Below are 17,005 nucleotides of genomic sequence, written 5' to 3'. Positions count from 1 at the left end.
TTTCCCATAGGGCCCTCCAATAGCTAAACGTTTCACAGTCCAGTGGAAGAACATACACAATTTGACAACCTGGTGGAAGAACGGGGCTAGTGTTCACATGCACACAGAAAGACCCTTACCTGAAGTAACACCTTCCCACTGTACACGCTCATGGGGTACATGGTGCCGAACGTCATCAGAGCAATGGCTATGGCAGAGGCGGTGTCTACAGCAAAATAATTACTAAAAGGAAAAAACAATTCTAAATTGCAAATGTGTGCCTCACTCAGCTGCTTACCATTCAATCTATCAGACATTAATTACCTAAAGCAAAGGACTATTTCATCACAAGTGGTCGGTCACTAATGGCAATGGGAGCATCTCAAAGGAAAACAAAAAATTTTCCAAATCCTTTCTCTCCAGAGTTTAGTGGGAAAAAAACCCTAATAATTATGTTAATTAATGTGAAGAAAGATGATGAAGATAAAAAGTGAGCATTTTCTCCACTATCTACTTTTAGTCAATCTACTTGTCAACTAGAAAAATTTCATATATATTTACTTGTTGCAACAAATAAAACCCTTCAAATAGTAATCTGTAATACAGACACTAATAGAACTCAGAGCTCATCAGTGATTGTATTAATTTTCCTATAAAAATAACTTTCAAATATTTACTATTAAAATTTTGAAAATTGCCCAGGAATTTTACAAGGTATTTGTTGTTTTATTTTTGGAAGAATCTCTTTTTTGTTTAAAAAGTTTGTTTGTTTATTTATTTATTTATGGGGGGAAGGGAAGGAGAAAGTGAGGGAGAGAAACATCAATGTGTTGCCTCTCATGTGGCCCCCACTAGGGGCCTGGCCTGCAACCCAGGCATGTGCCCTGACTGGGAATCTAACTGGCAACCCTTTGGTTCGCAGCTCTGGCTCAATCCACTGAACTACACCAGCCAGGGCTACAAGCTTCTTCTTACAGCAACATTGTGACTGAAGTGCAATATCCCAACAACAGTTCGGACTGCTCCATTAAAACAGACCAAAGTGCCGCCTGCTACAAGGACACTTTTAAACTTTTCCCCACATGCTGGGAATAGAAATATGAGTAAGGCATAGATAGCTCCTGCCTTTGAAATAGCAGGAGGTACACCGTGGAGAATGTAATAAAGTCCTCCGTGAGCAAAGGAGAAGTCCCTACAGGGAATCATGGACGCACAAAGGAGTGAGTGTGGAGGCTCCTGGGGTAGAGGTAATCCAGAAAGACTAAATATAAAGAGGTGACATTTGAGCTAAGCCTTCAAAGAAGAGTGAGGTGATAGAAGGAAGATAGTGTAGACAGTGCAAGCAGCATGAGTATGGCCCTGGCCAGGTAGCTCAGTTGGCTGGAACCCAGTCCTGATACATCAAGGTGGCACGTTCGCTATCTGGTCAGGGCACATACGAGAATCAACCACTGAATGCATGAATAAGTGGAACAACACATCGATGTTTCTCTCCCTCCTCCATCCTTGCTCTCGAAAAATCAATAAATAAAAATTGAAAAAAAATAAAACAGCATGTACAAGAGCATACAAATCTTGATGCAGCAATAAAACTAAAAACAGTTAAGACAGATAGATGGCTGGTAAGGTTAACAGGGGCTTTATTATACTAATGACTTATTTTATTTAAATATGCAAAGGAGAGAATTTTGCTTTGGGGTTTTTAAAAGGTTTTATTTATTTATCTTTAGAGAGGGGGAAGGGAAGGAGAAAGAGAGTGAGAAAAACATCAATGTGTGAAAGATACACTGATTGGTTGCCTTTTGTACGCCCCTAACTGGGGACCTGGATGGCAACCCAGGCATGTGACCTGACTGGGAATTGAACCAGTGACCTTTTGGTTTGCAGGTCAGCACTCAATCCACTGAACAACACCAGCCAGGGCAAAAGGGAGTATTTTGAAACAGAAAAATATGTATGGCATTGAAATTTTGAATGATCACATTAGTAGGAAAACAGTGGAAAACCAGAGATGTGTGAGAATGAAAAAGTAAAAGACCAGAAGAGGACTATTTTAATTAGGCCAAGGAAATGATGATAAAGGTCTCAGTTTGGGAAGCAGCAATGAGAATGAAGAGGGGACAGATAAATAAATATTCAAGGAAAAACTAAACAATGCTATACTCTAAGACCGTTTGTAATAGCTAAGACATGGAAATAGGAATACTATACAGTCATTAAAAAAGTAAATCTGGCCATTTGCAACAACATAGATAGACCCTGAGGGTATTATGCTAAGTGAGGTAAGTCAGAGAGAAGATAAACACTGTACGGTCTCATTAATATCTGGAATCTAAGAAAATCAAACTTGTAAGAAACAGAGAACAGATCAGTGGCTGCCTGAGGCGGGCAGTGGGGTGGGGGAAGGGGTTAAAGGAATAGGGGAAAATAGGTTCCACTGAGGTGGACATGAATAGAAATCGCTAAGATAAGTCTTTTGGATTCAACATAGATCTGGGCTAGAAATAAAGGTTTTGGATACATACAGAGGTAGTAAATAAAAATGAATAACTGTGTGCTATCTCCCAGGAGAGTATACAAAACAGTAAAAACAAGAATTTAAGGACGATTCCAATTAATACTAATATTTAAAGGGTATGCAGTCAAAGAATTACATGTCCTGAAATGTTAAGCTTAGAGCAGCTGTAAAGTCTATTTCCTCAAAGGTTTGCTTTTTAAAAAAATTGCTTCACACCCACTTCTCTTCCCGCTTTCAGGAACAGCAAGCTATTGCTTATTTCTCTCTTACTGCCCTCTTTTGTTCCACTCATCGGGTCAGCAGACGGCAACTAATTTGGCATTACAGATTGTAGTGGAAAATACTTATTGAATACAATCCCCTTTTTTCAGAGAAGACATGTGAAGACAAGACATGGCCAAAGATACACAGGTCATGAGCAAACATGCTGTGTGCTTAACCCCCATCCATCCCGGTCGGTGATGCCCTTACTAGTCAGGAGTGGAAACACACTTGACAGAAATGAAAAATACTTACTTAATTTCAATGAGCATATATGTAATACAAAGAGCAAACGCTCCGGCGAGGTCAATCAAGACAAATGGATTCATTCGGGGAAGGAAGATACTGCTCAGCCCTGGAACAATTCCACACACGCTACGAGTGAAACAAACAAAAGCAGTATTCATCAGCAGAGCTCATGTGACACCGATGAAAATCCGGTACAAGATGACTTGTATTTTAGCATCATTTAGCTTTTAAACCAAGCAAAGAGGATCTGGCAACAAAGCTCTCTCACTCATAAAGGTCTTTTTTGTATCATCAATCAAAAAGAAAAAGGAAGAGTAAGACTCTAATTTGTGAGGTTAATGTATTAATCTCAGCGATAAATTGTGTCAGGTCCCATGACACACGCCTTCCCATGAATTCCTTCAAAACCATGTCTGTCGTGAGACCCCGTGACATCTTACCTGCGACTCAGGTCGGCGACATGCTCCTGCAGCCAACTCGTGCTAGCAGCTTTAAGAAGGAAATACTAACATTATCTATTTAGAAGAATAAACCATTATCAGAAATACATGATTTCTTTAATTTTCAAAATAAGTCTGGCAACCATCCACATAACATTACAAAAGGATATTACTCTTCAAATATAGAACTTGCTTTATGTGTCTAAGACACTAAAGCAAAAAGTTTCAACACTATATAGTTGCCCTGAAGGAATTAGTGAACTTACATATATCACTATTGCTACTCATCTGAAGTTTTGAAGGCTCTGTTACCATAAAGCAGTTTCCTAACCAGTGTGCTCAGACCGGTTACACATACTCAGCTCTCAGAGGGCCAGATGGGGGCCAGGCTGCATCTGAAGACCCTCACAAGTTAGTGTCCCTGAACAAGTAACCTCCAGGCTCAGGTATCCACTTATATTTACCCCACAGTGCTGGGAATATTCTCTTTTTAATGAGTATTTTGATTAAAATAAGGAAAAAAGAAGAGATTGACAAGCCTTACACAAAAGCACATTTAGTAGAACAGTTAAGAGCAGCCTCAGATCCTGGAACACCTGACTTCAAATCCCATCTCCACCCTTAACTAGATGTGCGGCCTAGAGCAACTGACTTACCGCCTCAGAGCGTCAGTGGAAAACGGGGATAATAAAATCATTTACTGCATATGGTTGCAGGGAGAATAAATGGGCTTTTCTATGTAAGAGCACAATGCCTGCCAGATACTGTTTTCCACTCAAATTTCAGCTAATGTCACAAATCTTGATGTTTTGGGGAACTTTCATTTCCAACTAATGAAAATACAAACTAAATAAACTTTCTGGAAATAAACTTTGCAATGTATATCAAAGCCTTTAAAAACACTATATTTTTAATCCAGCTGTAATTTCTTCTCTGACAATTTACCCTAAAGAAGAATCATAAATCTATACAAGATATTTAATACAAATAAGTTGATTAGAGCATTATTTGTAAAAGTTGGAAATGTATAAGGAAAGATGTTTAAAAATATTCCTATGACAAAATATTATGAAAGCACTTTTTTCTTTCTTTTTAACAAAAGAAAATAAAAGTTTAATACATGCGCATGGGGAATTCACACAGATTAGATAAATCCATGAAAATTCTAAACACAGTGAAGCAACACTGGGTACATGAAACATTTTGGGATGGAGAAAGGGGGGCATATGGGGTGTTCCGTTTCAGAGGTGAGAGTGGGCACTTTGTAGGTAGTTGGCGACTTAGAAACAAAGTGACACAGTGGGTCCCTGGTCATCCTGGCCATGGTCCCCCCAATTTACCACACTTGATTCGAATGAGGCTAAAGTCACAACCTAAATTCTCCTGTGAAGCAGGTTCCTCTGTCTGAATCTTTAAGGCAGGGAGGGGTAGGGGCCAAAGGTTCTTTCTGAGTCTTTTGGTTTCTTAAACAGGTTAAATCAATATCCCAAAAAGCAGGGAGTCATTTTTTTCAGAGTATTTAGTGAGGTAGTACTCCTGATACTGTAAATGAGGAAGAAAAGGCATAAAACTGTAAATGCATATCATTATAAGTGGGTGAATATGTGCACGAAAAATAAAAGGGTAAAACAGGTTAACAGGTTATACCTCTAAAATCTCATTTGTACTATTTGGTAAATCTAACTTTTCATCCAGTTTAATTTAATGTATGTCAGTCCTACCTGTTTTTAAGTAATAAAACTTGAACTAATTAGATTTTGTTTTATACATCTTTCTTTAAAGAACACTTTGAAAACATCTGGGGTAGTTCTCCTCTCCTCAAAATATATTTTCTCATTGGTTGATAACTTAATGAAACAAACGAAAGACTTTTTTATCAGAGATTAATTAAATTTTTTACTAACAACAAAAAACATACCTTCAGAGACATAAGCAAAAGGTTTGTTCCGAATAGAAAGCATCGTGAACAGGTTGAAGGAAAGAGCCACGAAAGTACCGACTAACAATCTTCCCCTACAAAAGAACGACAATAGCATTCACCACCACTTTTTTCTTGGTACTATCGACATGTAACTTCAGCATGCAGAGAGACTGAGAAAGAGATGGGGAGGTGGAGCTGCCTGCTCCTATGGTTTGGCGTAGCAGAGCCAGAATCCGAACTTGGTTCATAGCCCTATAACCCGTGTCCTGTGTGCTGTTGCTCCATCTAATAACACAGGGCAAAACCAGACTCTTGGCATTAACATTATCATCCTGCAGGTAACTGCTGTTACAAATTCGTTACATGCTAATGATACTTGGTTTACTCATTGGACAGGTCAGAAAGTCCTGAGTTAAACTGACCAAAACAAGTGAAGTCCATATAGTTGGCAACTATGTGGAAGATAATAACAATCCCACCTTTTCTGCAGGTGCTACTAAAAGATTTTGAGAATCAAATTTTACATTATGGAAGAGCAGACGGGGCTGGCTCAGTGCATTGACCTGGGCCTGGAAACAATGAGGACCTGAAGCCAGGGCAGAGGAGCCTTCGTCTGCAGTGTAAGGAACAGACAAAGATGAATAAGAAGAGTCTTGGGATCTGGAAGTTTTGTTTGTGCAGTATCAGTGAAATGTAATGCCACACTCTGAACTCTAATACTGGCCAGAGTAATAGCTGTTTAATAATGCACCAATTACATCAGGGAATTAAACTTAATAGTAAGTATACGTTATGTCAAAACCAAAATCTTACGTGTGTATCTCAGGCTGCTCCAAAAAGCGTTCTGCACTAAAAGAAAGAAATATGAATTAAATAAGTCCTATAAATTATAAAATAAAAAGCTTTATTAGGAACAAGTATAAAGGACACATGGAATAATAACAAGGGGGGTGGAAACATGAGGGAGGTGGGGAGGGCAGGGGGTGGGCTGGGATGAGGGTAAAAGGCAGAAAACTACTTGAACAATTAAAATAAAATAAAATAAAGCTTTATTAAACATATGGTTAACTCAAAAAAATTCACAAAACCTTTTTAAAATTATTCTTTTATTTAATTATTATTCAAGTATAGTTTTCTGTCTTTTACTCCCATCCTAGCCCACCCCCCAAAAAATCTTTAATATAACCAACTGTTGATCATCAGCAGTGGTGAGGCAAGAAGACTCACAAAATATCCTCGAAATGCAACGTTAATATTTCTCTACCAAACCCATTTCAATGGGTTTGTAGTTCTGAGCATTACAACATAGCTCACCAAATCCCTTCCTTTCACTCACACCTACCTATAACTGGATTTAGTAGCTTCAAAGAAGGTAATAAAAGAGGGTGAAAAAAAAGGGAGAAAAGTCTGAAATATGAAGAAATTGTACTATTAAAACTCCAGCACTGCTCTTTCTAATTTGTATAGCCTACAAACCAAATTCTCTCACTAGGTTCTTTATGTCCCCAAAGATGGCACAGGTGGCATTTAGAATGACAGTAATGTTACATACAAATGTACCTTTCTTTTAGTATAAAGAGAGCTCCCAACTGTGCCAAGACTGTAGAGGCAAATACAGCCAGGACTTCTAATCTTTCAAATCTGAAATCAGAAAGTTGATTAGATCAGCATTATTCTTTGAATCCACAAACCAGTACTTACAGAACACATTTATTTGCTCACTAAATATACACATATGCTTTTACTATAAGTCAGACACTGTTAGAACAGAATATGAAGTTTCTAGAATGAACATCACAGATTAAAAAGAGTGTCCATCTGTATAACATATATTACCAGGGGCTCACATATCTCTCTTATTTTTCTAATAATAACCATTATCCAATTAACAGCTAACACTTCACTGACTTACCTTGTGTTAGATACTAGCCAAACTACTTAACATATTACCTCATTTAAACATCCCAACTCTTTAAGAAGGTTACTTTATCCACTTAGAGAGAGAGACAGACAGACAGACAGAGAGAGATAACAACTTCAAAAACAAAGAGAAAAGGCAACTGTTTAAAGTCAAATATCTAGGGAAAAAAAATTAGGCCAGAAGCATTTGAAGCAGAGAGAATAGCTTGTACAAAGGCCTTAGCCCAGGAATGAGTTGTGTTCAAATTACAGAAAGAAAGATGTGGTATGGAGGGCGATTACGTCGGCAGGGTCCAGCTCACACAAGAGCTTTGTAAATGGGGGAAAGGACTCAGGGTTTCATGGTAAGTACGATGGGAAGCAACTGGATGGACCTGAGGAAACTGACAGCACGATTTAGGTTTAGAAACGAAAACCTCTGTCTAATTTATGGGGCAACAGACTATGGGAGGTAAGATCAGAACCATGGCGACCAGTTAGGATGATGGTCATTGGTTAAGGCAGGAAATGAAGAGAGCCTGATTGGGATGGTGCTAGTACAGATAGAAACAGGGTGGAACAGATTCTGGATGTGTTTTTAGTTTACTTGACATAACCTGCTGATGGACAGAAGTGGGCAGTGAGGGAATAAGCTAAGGATAATGCCTAGAATTTTCTGCTTGAGCAACTGCATGTTGGTGTCTTTCCTAAGATGGAAAAACTGTAGAGAAACAGGTTTTGGGGGGAGAAAACAAGAATTCTAGCCTAAGCCTCAGATGCCAATTAGACATCTCAGTGCAGCCGTCAAGAAGGTAATGTGAAATGAAAACAGACCTCAGAGCTGAAGAACTAGATTTTGGAAGTACTAAATATAGATTTTTCAATCGATGTGACTGATTAAAATTAATCCGAATGTTTCATTTTATTGTTTGATTGCTCCCTCCTTTCCCATTCACTCTAAGCAAGAGGGCCAGAATGGAAGCTGTCATGTCCTTACTTGACCTTGTCTCCTGGCCACAGTAACTGATTTAAAGACTAACATCTGCTCCAACCTGGACCAATCAACTGTTCTTTCTCATGCTTTTCTGAACTAGAGCTAAGGAAGAGTCCTTTCCTTTTGACCTAGGGTGACGGTCAAAAGGAGTGAGTTAGGGTCAGGCTGAAAGTTAATCCTTTCAGGATAGTGGGAAAAAGGAGTCTGAAAAGTCAACATGACAGGCAGAGAAAAGAGGGCCTGAGAAATGAGCGAAGACAATGACCCAAGGGTTCTAAACCCTATTCCAGTTACTAGGCTTCCTGCATTTTGGTTGATAAATCACCCGCATCTCCATTTTGTCCCCCAAACTAGTTTTCAGTCAGATTTCTGTCACTTAACAACTGAAGCCTTGATCCAGAGTCACAGATCCCCCCATATACACATATCTACACCTGATGACTGATTATCACAGTAACAGTCCAACCCTAGGAAATGTCAGTGACACTTGTATCTTCATTTTGCATTAACATCTTAGTTTACCTTGTCCCACAGTTTAAAAAAAATCCAAAAAAAAAGCAAAATCCCTCCCTAATTTTGTTCAAATAAACATAATCCCAATGAAGAGTAAGCATGGTGAATAAGGGTAAGTTTGGTCCATGAGTTTCTTCTTCTTCTTTTTTTTAATTTAAGATTTTATTTATTCATTTTTAGAAATAAGGAAAGGGGGGTTGAAAGAGGGAGAGAAACATCAATATCTGAGAGATACATGGATCAGGTGCCTCTGGCACACCACCACCTGGGTACATGGCCTGCAACCCAGGTATGTGCCCTGACTGGGAATCGAACCAGAGACCTTCCAGTTCCCAGACAGGCCCTCAATCCACTGAGCTACACCAGCCAGGGTAGTTCAGGAGTTTCTTTACCAATGTAAAATTCTTCCAGTTGTTTCCTTTAAGTTGAAATGAACTCACATTTTTCTAACATATGTCTTTAAAAACCTCCAACACAAAAGACTATCTTCCAACTCCCAGTATTTTCTAAAACTATAGAAACAGAAATCTCAAATTCTTTGTTAGTCCATTGCTATAAAAATATCCAGTCTTAAAGTAAAAATCCATCTCTATCACTGCATTTATGTTAAAATATATCAATTTAACATCTAAAAAATACACTTACATGAAAACTCTATTTTCTATAAGTGAAATGAAAGATTCCCCAAATATGAAAAAACTTAATTTGAAATATTATGTTCATATTTGTTTTATAAAATAGAAAAATAACATAATGTGAATATTTCACTTTAACATGAAAAATTTAAATATTCATGTTTCTTATTTAAATCCACTTGGAAGATTCTTTTTTACCTACTTTCACCATTTGATTATTCCACTAAGCAGGCAACATTTGTTTTCTAGAACTATTCTAGCTAGCTGTGTATTGCCTAATATAATTATTTTAATAGCAGTAAGTTAGGAGAAAATAAAGTAATTTGAACTTACCCAAATGAATAGACCGGGCTAGGTTTCCTCATCATTACCCAGTAACTTATTAAACACGTCATTAAACTAAGTAAAAAGAAAAATAAATTTAGCATTAGATCCACAGCTAGAAGAGAACATAGAGGAAGAAATTAAGTTTTCAGAATTCCTAAGATGCTGAAAGTTATCAGTATTTACTCAGAACAAATTAACAATAACTTATGTAATAATTTATAATCTATTCAAAATGAGCATCCTAATACATGACAGTTTTAACATGTGGAGAAACTGAAAAACGTAATATATCATCAAGTCAGTTAAACAAAACCTAAACCCACACTTTCTCTGCTCAGTGGTCTACCTTAACTAGTTTCCATAACTGAGCATGCAAAAAATGACGCAAGAATAATAATGTAATATATTTCATTCTAGGCAAATACAATAAATTTTCATTTTCATAAGCCTTATTTGATCTTCAATAAAAGTTAAGCTAAATATTAATATACCCTGACAACATTCTGGATGGGGTAAAATGACGTTCATTTTCTAAGTAATAGCAGAGATTCACTCTAAAACAACTAACTACATGTGAAATTCAGGTAATTCAATTCACATGATTTTAGACCAATCAAGTGATTTAGTTATGTGATTAATATAAAGACATCCTCATGACATATTCATACAGCATGAATTTTGAAGATATTAAGGTATTTTGCAAAACTTGTATGGAAACGTGAAAAACCCAGGAAGCAAAGAAGCACCAGGGTGTCCCCCTGGCTCACAATCACTCACTTCTCAGCTACTGATGCCCCTCATTTGTTTCCCCATCAACAGTTATAGAGGGAACTGGTATGTTCTTTTTTATTTTAATTTTTAAAAAATTATCTATTTATTTTAAAAAGAGAGGTAAGAGAGAAACATCAATTTATTGTTCTAGTTATTTATGCATTTATTGGTTGATCCTTTTTTTTTAAAGTTGTGTTTCTTACAATTGCCTCTTGTATTTGTCCCGACTGGGGATCAAACCTGCAACCTTTTGGTGTACAGGACAACATTCCAACCAACTGAGCCACCCAGTCAGGGCCATTGGTTGATTCTTGTATGTGGCCTGAGGATCAAACTCACAACCTTGGCATATCGGGACAATATCTAATCTACTGAGCTGAACAGTGGGGATCAAAACTGGTATGTTCTTATGTGACCCTGCTCCCTTGCTACAGCTCACTCACCCAGAGGCAGGCACTTGAAGCATTTGAACTAACGCCTGGATATTACTTTTCTGTTGCTATGTAAACAGAGTATTTTCTTCCAGTATATATGTTCATTTATTGTTTATATATATGGGTCCTATACTGGTAATTTTACTTATTTCACAGATTACTTTCCTTTAAGTAAAGAAAGCTTTATAACTTTAGTGCAAGAAATTCTTTATTAGCTTCAAAATATTAGAGGAGATTTTTAAAAACTTACCTAAATAGATCAAAAATGGTCAGGTAAGTATAGGCAGTTAAAGCTGCAAAACAGATTGATTAAAATGTTACTGAGTCCATTATTAGGAAATATAGCAAGTCACCAAAACTGTTCACAACAGGGGTGTCTAGTACCAAAATACAAAGAAAAGGAAAAAAATCACTGATTAACCTTGCATGTTGGCAATTATCCAGTAAATCTGATTAATATATGCAGTCAAAGTTGGTTTGCACAAAAGCTTCCTTTAGAACCTGATTTCTCCATTGGAAAAAATAACTCAGTGTGTGCTCAAAAGACCTGTGACAATACTTTTTGCCTTCTGTCATAGGAACACTATTTTAAATAGATTCTTTGAATAGCAGAATGAACATAATGGTACAGCCCTGACTGGTGTGGCACAGTGGGCTGGGTGTCTGCCACAAACTAAAAGGTTGTCAGTTCCATTCCCAGTCAGGGCATGAGCCTGGTTCTGGGCCGGACCATGCAATGGGCAACCGATCAACGTTTCCCTCTCTCTCTCCTTCTCTTCCCCTCTCTCTAAAATGAATGGATGAATGAATGAATAAATAAATAAATAAATAAAATCTTTAAAAAAATCATGATAAATAAAAATATAAGAGGTCAAGCCACAATGAAAATTAGATTTCCCTTTCGAAAAAAAATCCAATAAATCTCAAAATTCTATTTATAAACTGCATAAACAGAATTCCTAATACATCACATTTAAAAGGAATCTGAGTTTTTCAAACATGTTTAAAGTTTTTTTTTTTAAATTATAGCCCGGTTATTGTAGCTCAGTGGATTGAGTGCCTGCCTGTGAACCAAAAGGTTGCCGGTTTGATTCCCAATCGGGGCACATGCCTGGGTTGCTGACAAGGACCCCTGTTAGGGGTGTATAATGGGCAACCAATCATCGTATCTCTCACACATTGATGTTTCTCTCCCTCTCTTTCTCTTTCCCTTCCCCTCTCTCTAAAAATAAATAAACAAAACCTTAAAAAAAAAGCTCATTCAAAAAAAATAATGCCTAATAATTGAGCCAAACTTTATAGTTTCAAGGTACTTTGCAAATAGATTTTCTCATTTAAATCTTTTGAGTTTTATTTCAGAATAATATATTCTAGGTAAAGGAAGCCGTAGCTTTATTAAACATCAGAATAAGAAGTGAAACTAATAATGAACACAGTACAAATAAGAAAGGTGACTCACCTATACTGTTCGTGGAACTGCACCATGTAAGCAGGAAGCCAGTGCATGTTAAGTTTATTGCACCAAAGAGCAATATCTTCCAGGACTGCGAAAAAAGAAAATCATTCTTATCCGGATAGTGCTGATAAACTTCACCAAACTCTTTAAGCTGCTATAATTCATACTTTTGATACTCAAAGGAATAAGCACAACTTTCTTCAAAGTCAAAGTATCACATTTTCTAAATTTACCAAAATTATTATCAAACAAGTTATACAAATGTAAAATAATAGTTCTAAAAAGGGAATTACTCAAGAGAAAATAAACTCTGACACATAAACTCTAATATCACTTTGTCTCCTAAAAAAATGTAAGCACAATGATAAAGCAAATGGGGCGAAAATGTAAGCAACTGGTGAATCTGAAGTTACCTGTCCCCTCCCCAAAGGCGGAACTTGATTATTTACCAAATAACCATATGCAATAGGACCACGTAAGAGGGAAAGATGACCATGGTTTAGAAGTTCATAGAAGAGAGGGGACCTGAGATGCACTTGGAAATAGTTGGGAATTAGAGGAAGGACAAAGGGTATTCTAAAAATAAAGGAAGAAGAGATCAAGTGAAGTGTTTATTTTTGTTCTATTCTATTCCCTTGTAGGGAGACCTATGATTGTTTGAAAGTAGAGGTGAAAGAAATTAGTGAAAAGGCAGGTATTTGAAGGTGTTCAAATTAAACAGGTAATTGCAAAGGTCAAATGTGATATGGGATAAACATTGTTTTAGAATACAGATGGAAGGTATAGGCTTAGAAAAGAACAACAGTACTTTGGGGAAGGTGAGAAGGATAAGAAAGTGACTGGAGGGACAGAGAAACTATAAAACAGAATGAGGTGACAGTGAAATAGCACATAGCTAACAGCCTATAAATCTCCAGAAAAGAACCAAGGCCAAGAAATAGCACAGCGCTAACAGCCTATGAATCTCCAGAAAAGAACCAAGGCCATTTTCTAAAATTATGGGATATTGGTGAAGTAGGACTGGAACCTTAAATCCAGAGAAAATCTGCAGAAGCTGTTATAGTGAGTATACTACTGAATCATCAAAGAGGAGGACGAGAATTAGCAGCATGAATTTAAGGTAGACACCATTCTGGAACTTTCCTTACACCCAGAAACCAAACCAGTGAAGCAGGTGAGGTAAGGATAGGTAATAGAGACCCAGGAGCTGATATGGTAGGGGGTGCACGAGAGGCAACCACACATTGATGTTTCTCTCCCTCTCTTTCTCCCTCCTTTCCCCTCTAAAAAATAAATTTATGGAAAGTAAATTAGCTTTCAATTTCTAAAAGATCACTTTGACTTCTCTATGTATAATATACTGCATGGGGCAAGGATGGAAATGGAAAGACCATCTAGAATGTGATTCCAGTAAAGCATGTGAGAAATGATGGGGGCCTTTGTAGGTGGTAAGAAGGTATTAGAGGAGGCAGATTCTGGGTATTATACTGAAGACAGAGGTAGCAAGATTTGCTTTAAAAATAGATGTCAGCTGTGAGGAAAAGAGAGAGCTAGGAATGACTCCAAGGTTTCTGGCCTGAGCATGTGAAAGAACAGAGTGGCCATTTAGCAAGGAATGACAGAAAATTGAAATTCAAATGTTACCCGATTGAAGCTGAGATACCTATTATATATCCAAGTGGAAATGTGAGAGGGTCATTATATATACAGCAATCTAGAGGCAGTGGAGAAGTCAAGAGGTTGATATAAAACAGGGCTATCAGCGTACGGCAGTGATAGTGTCACTAGATGTACGAACATAAACAACAGAGACTGGAGCTCTAGGCCCTGAGAAGGTCAGAACTTCAGAGATCATAAAGATAAAAGTGACAAAGGAGACAAAAAGATAATGGCCAAATAAGTAGGAAGAAAACCAAGAGTGGTGTTTCAGAGTCCAAATGAATGAAGCACTTTAAGGAGGAAGTGTCCAAATTTTGTCAAATGCTGTTCAAGGTCCACTAAGATAGGAAATGGGCATGACTACTGAAGTTGAGTGCAGAAAGTGCTTTGTAAAAGCAGTCTCTGTGGATAATGGGGAAGAGTGTTGGGCTGGCATGTGTTTGAAAGAGAAAGAGACAAGGGAAAGTGAATAGAGAGAGTCAAGACAAGTCTTTTAAGTACTTTTGGTATAAAAGCAGAGAAATGAATCAGTAGCTGCAAGTGGAATATATAGCAGGTAATTATGATGCAAGAAAGAGAAGAATGGTGCAAAAAGGACCAACGAGGCAAGAGACAGAAGGAACAGTTACAGAGCATTGTCCTTGGCTAGGCAACAAGTAGAGGGAATGGCCGTGTGTAGCGGACCAGACAGTTCACTCACAGAAACCGGAGGGAAGGCGGAGTTGGTAGGTGTGCTAAGGATAGGATGTGGAGGTTTCATTCTGATTACTTCCTTTCCCGTACTGAAACACAGAGCTAAGTCAACGTCAGGGTGAGCATGAACACATTTTTGGAAGTTCTAAGGACAGAAGTCTAAGAAGATGGTATGAAACAGTCATTTAGGAAAGTGGGAGACTGAATGAAGAAAATATAACATGGGCAGCACAAATGGCATACTTGATCATAAATTTATTTTTTTTAAAGAATATGTTTACTTATTTTTAGAGTGAGGGAAAGGGAGGGAGGAAGAGGGAGAGAAACATCTCTCCCTCTCAAAAGGCTGCCTCTCATACGACTGAGACCACACCCACAACGAGACAGGTGTCCTGACCAGGACTCGAACAGGCAGCCTTCTGCTTTGCAGGACGATGCCCAGCCAACTGATCCACACCTGTCAGGACTTCATTGTGACCTTAAAGTGAGACCAGTCAGCATGGTTTTTGTGTTTCTCTCGGGCTACATTCAGTTGCTTGGGTGAATTTCGGTTGCAGAGAGTGAAAAGAAAGTGAACTTAAGGATTTTCCAGGGATGTATGACAGGCAGTATGACAGACAGAAGGAAAGAAGGAAGGCGACAAAGGCATACGTAAGAAAATGAAAATGATGGTTCACGGAATCTAAATGGTGTAAGTAAACACATCGTGACAAGGGAGGTGAAAAACAGTAAAAATATGGTAGAGTCGATATATTGGAGGTTCTAGTAAGACTAAGAGTTACTGGAGTTGGGATAATAGAAGGACTTAACTGGAAAGTCGAGAGATGATGACTAATAAGTAAAATGCTTGCAGCTGAGATAATGGGAAGATATATTGTGGGTATTATAAATGATAAGGTCTATGGTCTGACCATAGAAGTGAGTGGCTGGAAAGGAAGGACAAGATTATTTTTGGTGATGAAGTAAGGAACTGAGAGTTATTAAGAATCTTCCACAGGGAATGTGAAATCATCAAGAACTAAGACAGACGTAGTAGTGAAGAGAGATAAGATACGTATATCTCTTAAAACTTAAATTATGATCGAGATTATCTATACAATTCAGGATTCCCGTATCAGTTTTGTTCCTGCTACCTATATGTCTGTAATATACTGGGCCTCAATAAAGTACACTGTTAAGGAATTTAGTTCTGCAATACAGTTCCTTCCCATCAACATCACAGAGCTATCTATCTGTTCTCAGGAGATCATCCTAAATGGACTAGCTACACAAGAAGCAGGTGAATCCCTTATCCTTGGCTCTTGAAGTTTAACATTCAGGGTATGGTAATATTTCCAAATACTAAGATTACTGCGTTCTAACTATATTCCAAGGTTTTAGAAGCAGGAGATATAGTGATAAAGCAAAAAGAGGAGAAGTCTGTAATACAGTATTATAATACAAGGTCAACATCATTACTACTGTTTATTATATTCTATTGAAGCTGGGTTTATTTAAAAGTCATCAAATATATATTGGCTACTTATTTTGTACTCTTATTAAAAAGTGAGCAAAAAAGACACAATCACTGCCCTTAGGGAGCTTATAGTATAATTAAGACAAGAATGAGAACAATGAGCACAGAACAGTAACTAAAAGGTCTACATGGTAACCAGAAAGAGAACCAATTACATCTTTTATGATCTTAAAGCATTTTTTTCCTGCCTACATTAAAAATGAGAAGGCAGCCGGGGCTGGTGTGGCTCAGTGGATTGAGTGACAGCCTGTGAACAAAAGGGCTGCCAGTTTGATTCCCAGTCGGGGACATGCCTGGGGTGTGGGCCAGGTCCCCGTGGGGGGCTCACAAGAGGCCATCACGCATTGATGCTTCTCCCCCTCTTTTTCCTTCCCTTCCCCTATCTCTATAAATAGATTTTTTTTAAAATGAGAAAACATGACTTTAGATACACCCATTAAAAAAAATTACTAACATAAAGCAATCACAAAATAATTTTTATTTAAGAGTCTCTTTAAAGTTAAAATAAAAACTAACTGCCCTGGCTGATTTAGCTCAGTGGATTGAGCGCAAGCCTGCAAACTAAGGGATCGCGGTTTGATTCCCAGTCAGGGCACATGCCTGGGTTGCAGCCCAGTTCCCAACAGGGGATGCACAAGAGGCAACCATACATTGATATTTCTCTCCCTCTCTCTTTCCCTTCCCCTCTAAAGATAAATAAAATCTTTAAAAAAATAAAATAAAATAAAAACTAACCAAAG

The 17,005-nt window shown here is 37.8% G+C and overlaps 1 protein-coding gene across 2 annotated transcripts in view; it reads right to left on the bottom strand.

Moving 5' to 3' along the window:
* Positions 1-17,005, bottom strand: part of SLC30A6 (solute carrier family 30 member 6) — a 32,540-nt gene that overhangs the window by 10,107 nt on the left and 5,428 nt on the right. Inside the window, exons 3-11 of one of the 2 annotated variants that reach the window (XM_037146589.2) lie at positions 12,401-12,485; positions 11,192-11,234; positions 9,743-9,808; positions 6,929-7,009; positions 6,182-6,217; positions 5,366-5,460; positions 3,448-3,496; positions 3,014-3,133; positions 120-222 (exon numbers count right to left, since the gene is read on the bottom strand). In XM_037146589.2, coding sequence (XP_037002484.1) covers positions 120-222; positions 3,014-3,133; positions 3,448-3,496; positions 5,366-5,460; positions 6,182-6,217; positions 6,929-7,009; positions 9,743-9,808; positions 11,192-11,234; positions 12,401-12,485 — 678 coding nt within the window. The remainder of the gene's footprint in view (positions 1-119; positions 223-3,013; positions 3,134-3,447; positions 3,497-5,365; positions 5,461-6,181; positions 6,218-6,928; positions 7,010-9,742; positions 9,809-11,191; positions 11,235-12,400; positions 12,486-17,005) is intronic. The other variant, XM_037146591.2, reaches the window with a different exon arrangement.

The sequence above is a fragment of the Artibeus jamaicensis genome, unplaced genomic scaffold (assembly GCF_021234435.1).
Source record: "Artibeus jamaicensis isolate MK-2021 breed Jamaican fruit bat unplaced genomic scaffold, CSHL_Jam_final contig_465, whole genome shotgun sequence".
NCBI classification, from domain to species: domain Eukaryota; kingdom Metazoa; phylum Chordata; class Mammalia; order Chiroptera; family Phyllostomidae; genus Artibeus; species Artibeus jamaicensis.
This window is presented reverse-complemented; position numbering and strand designations above follow the sequence as displayed.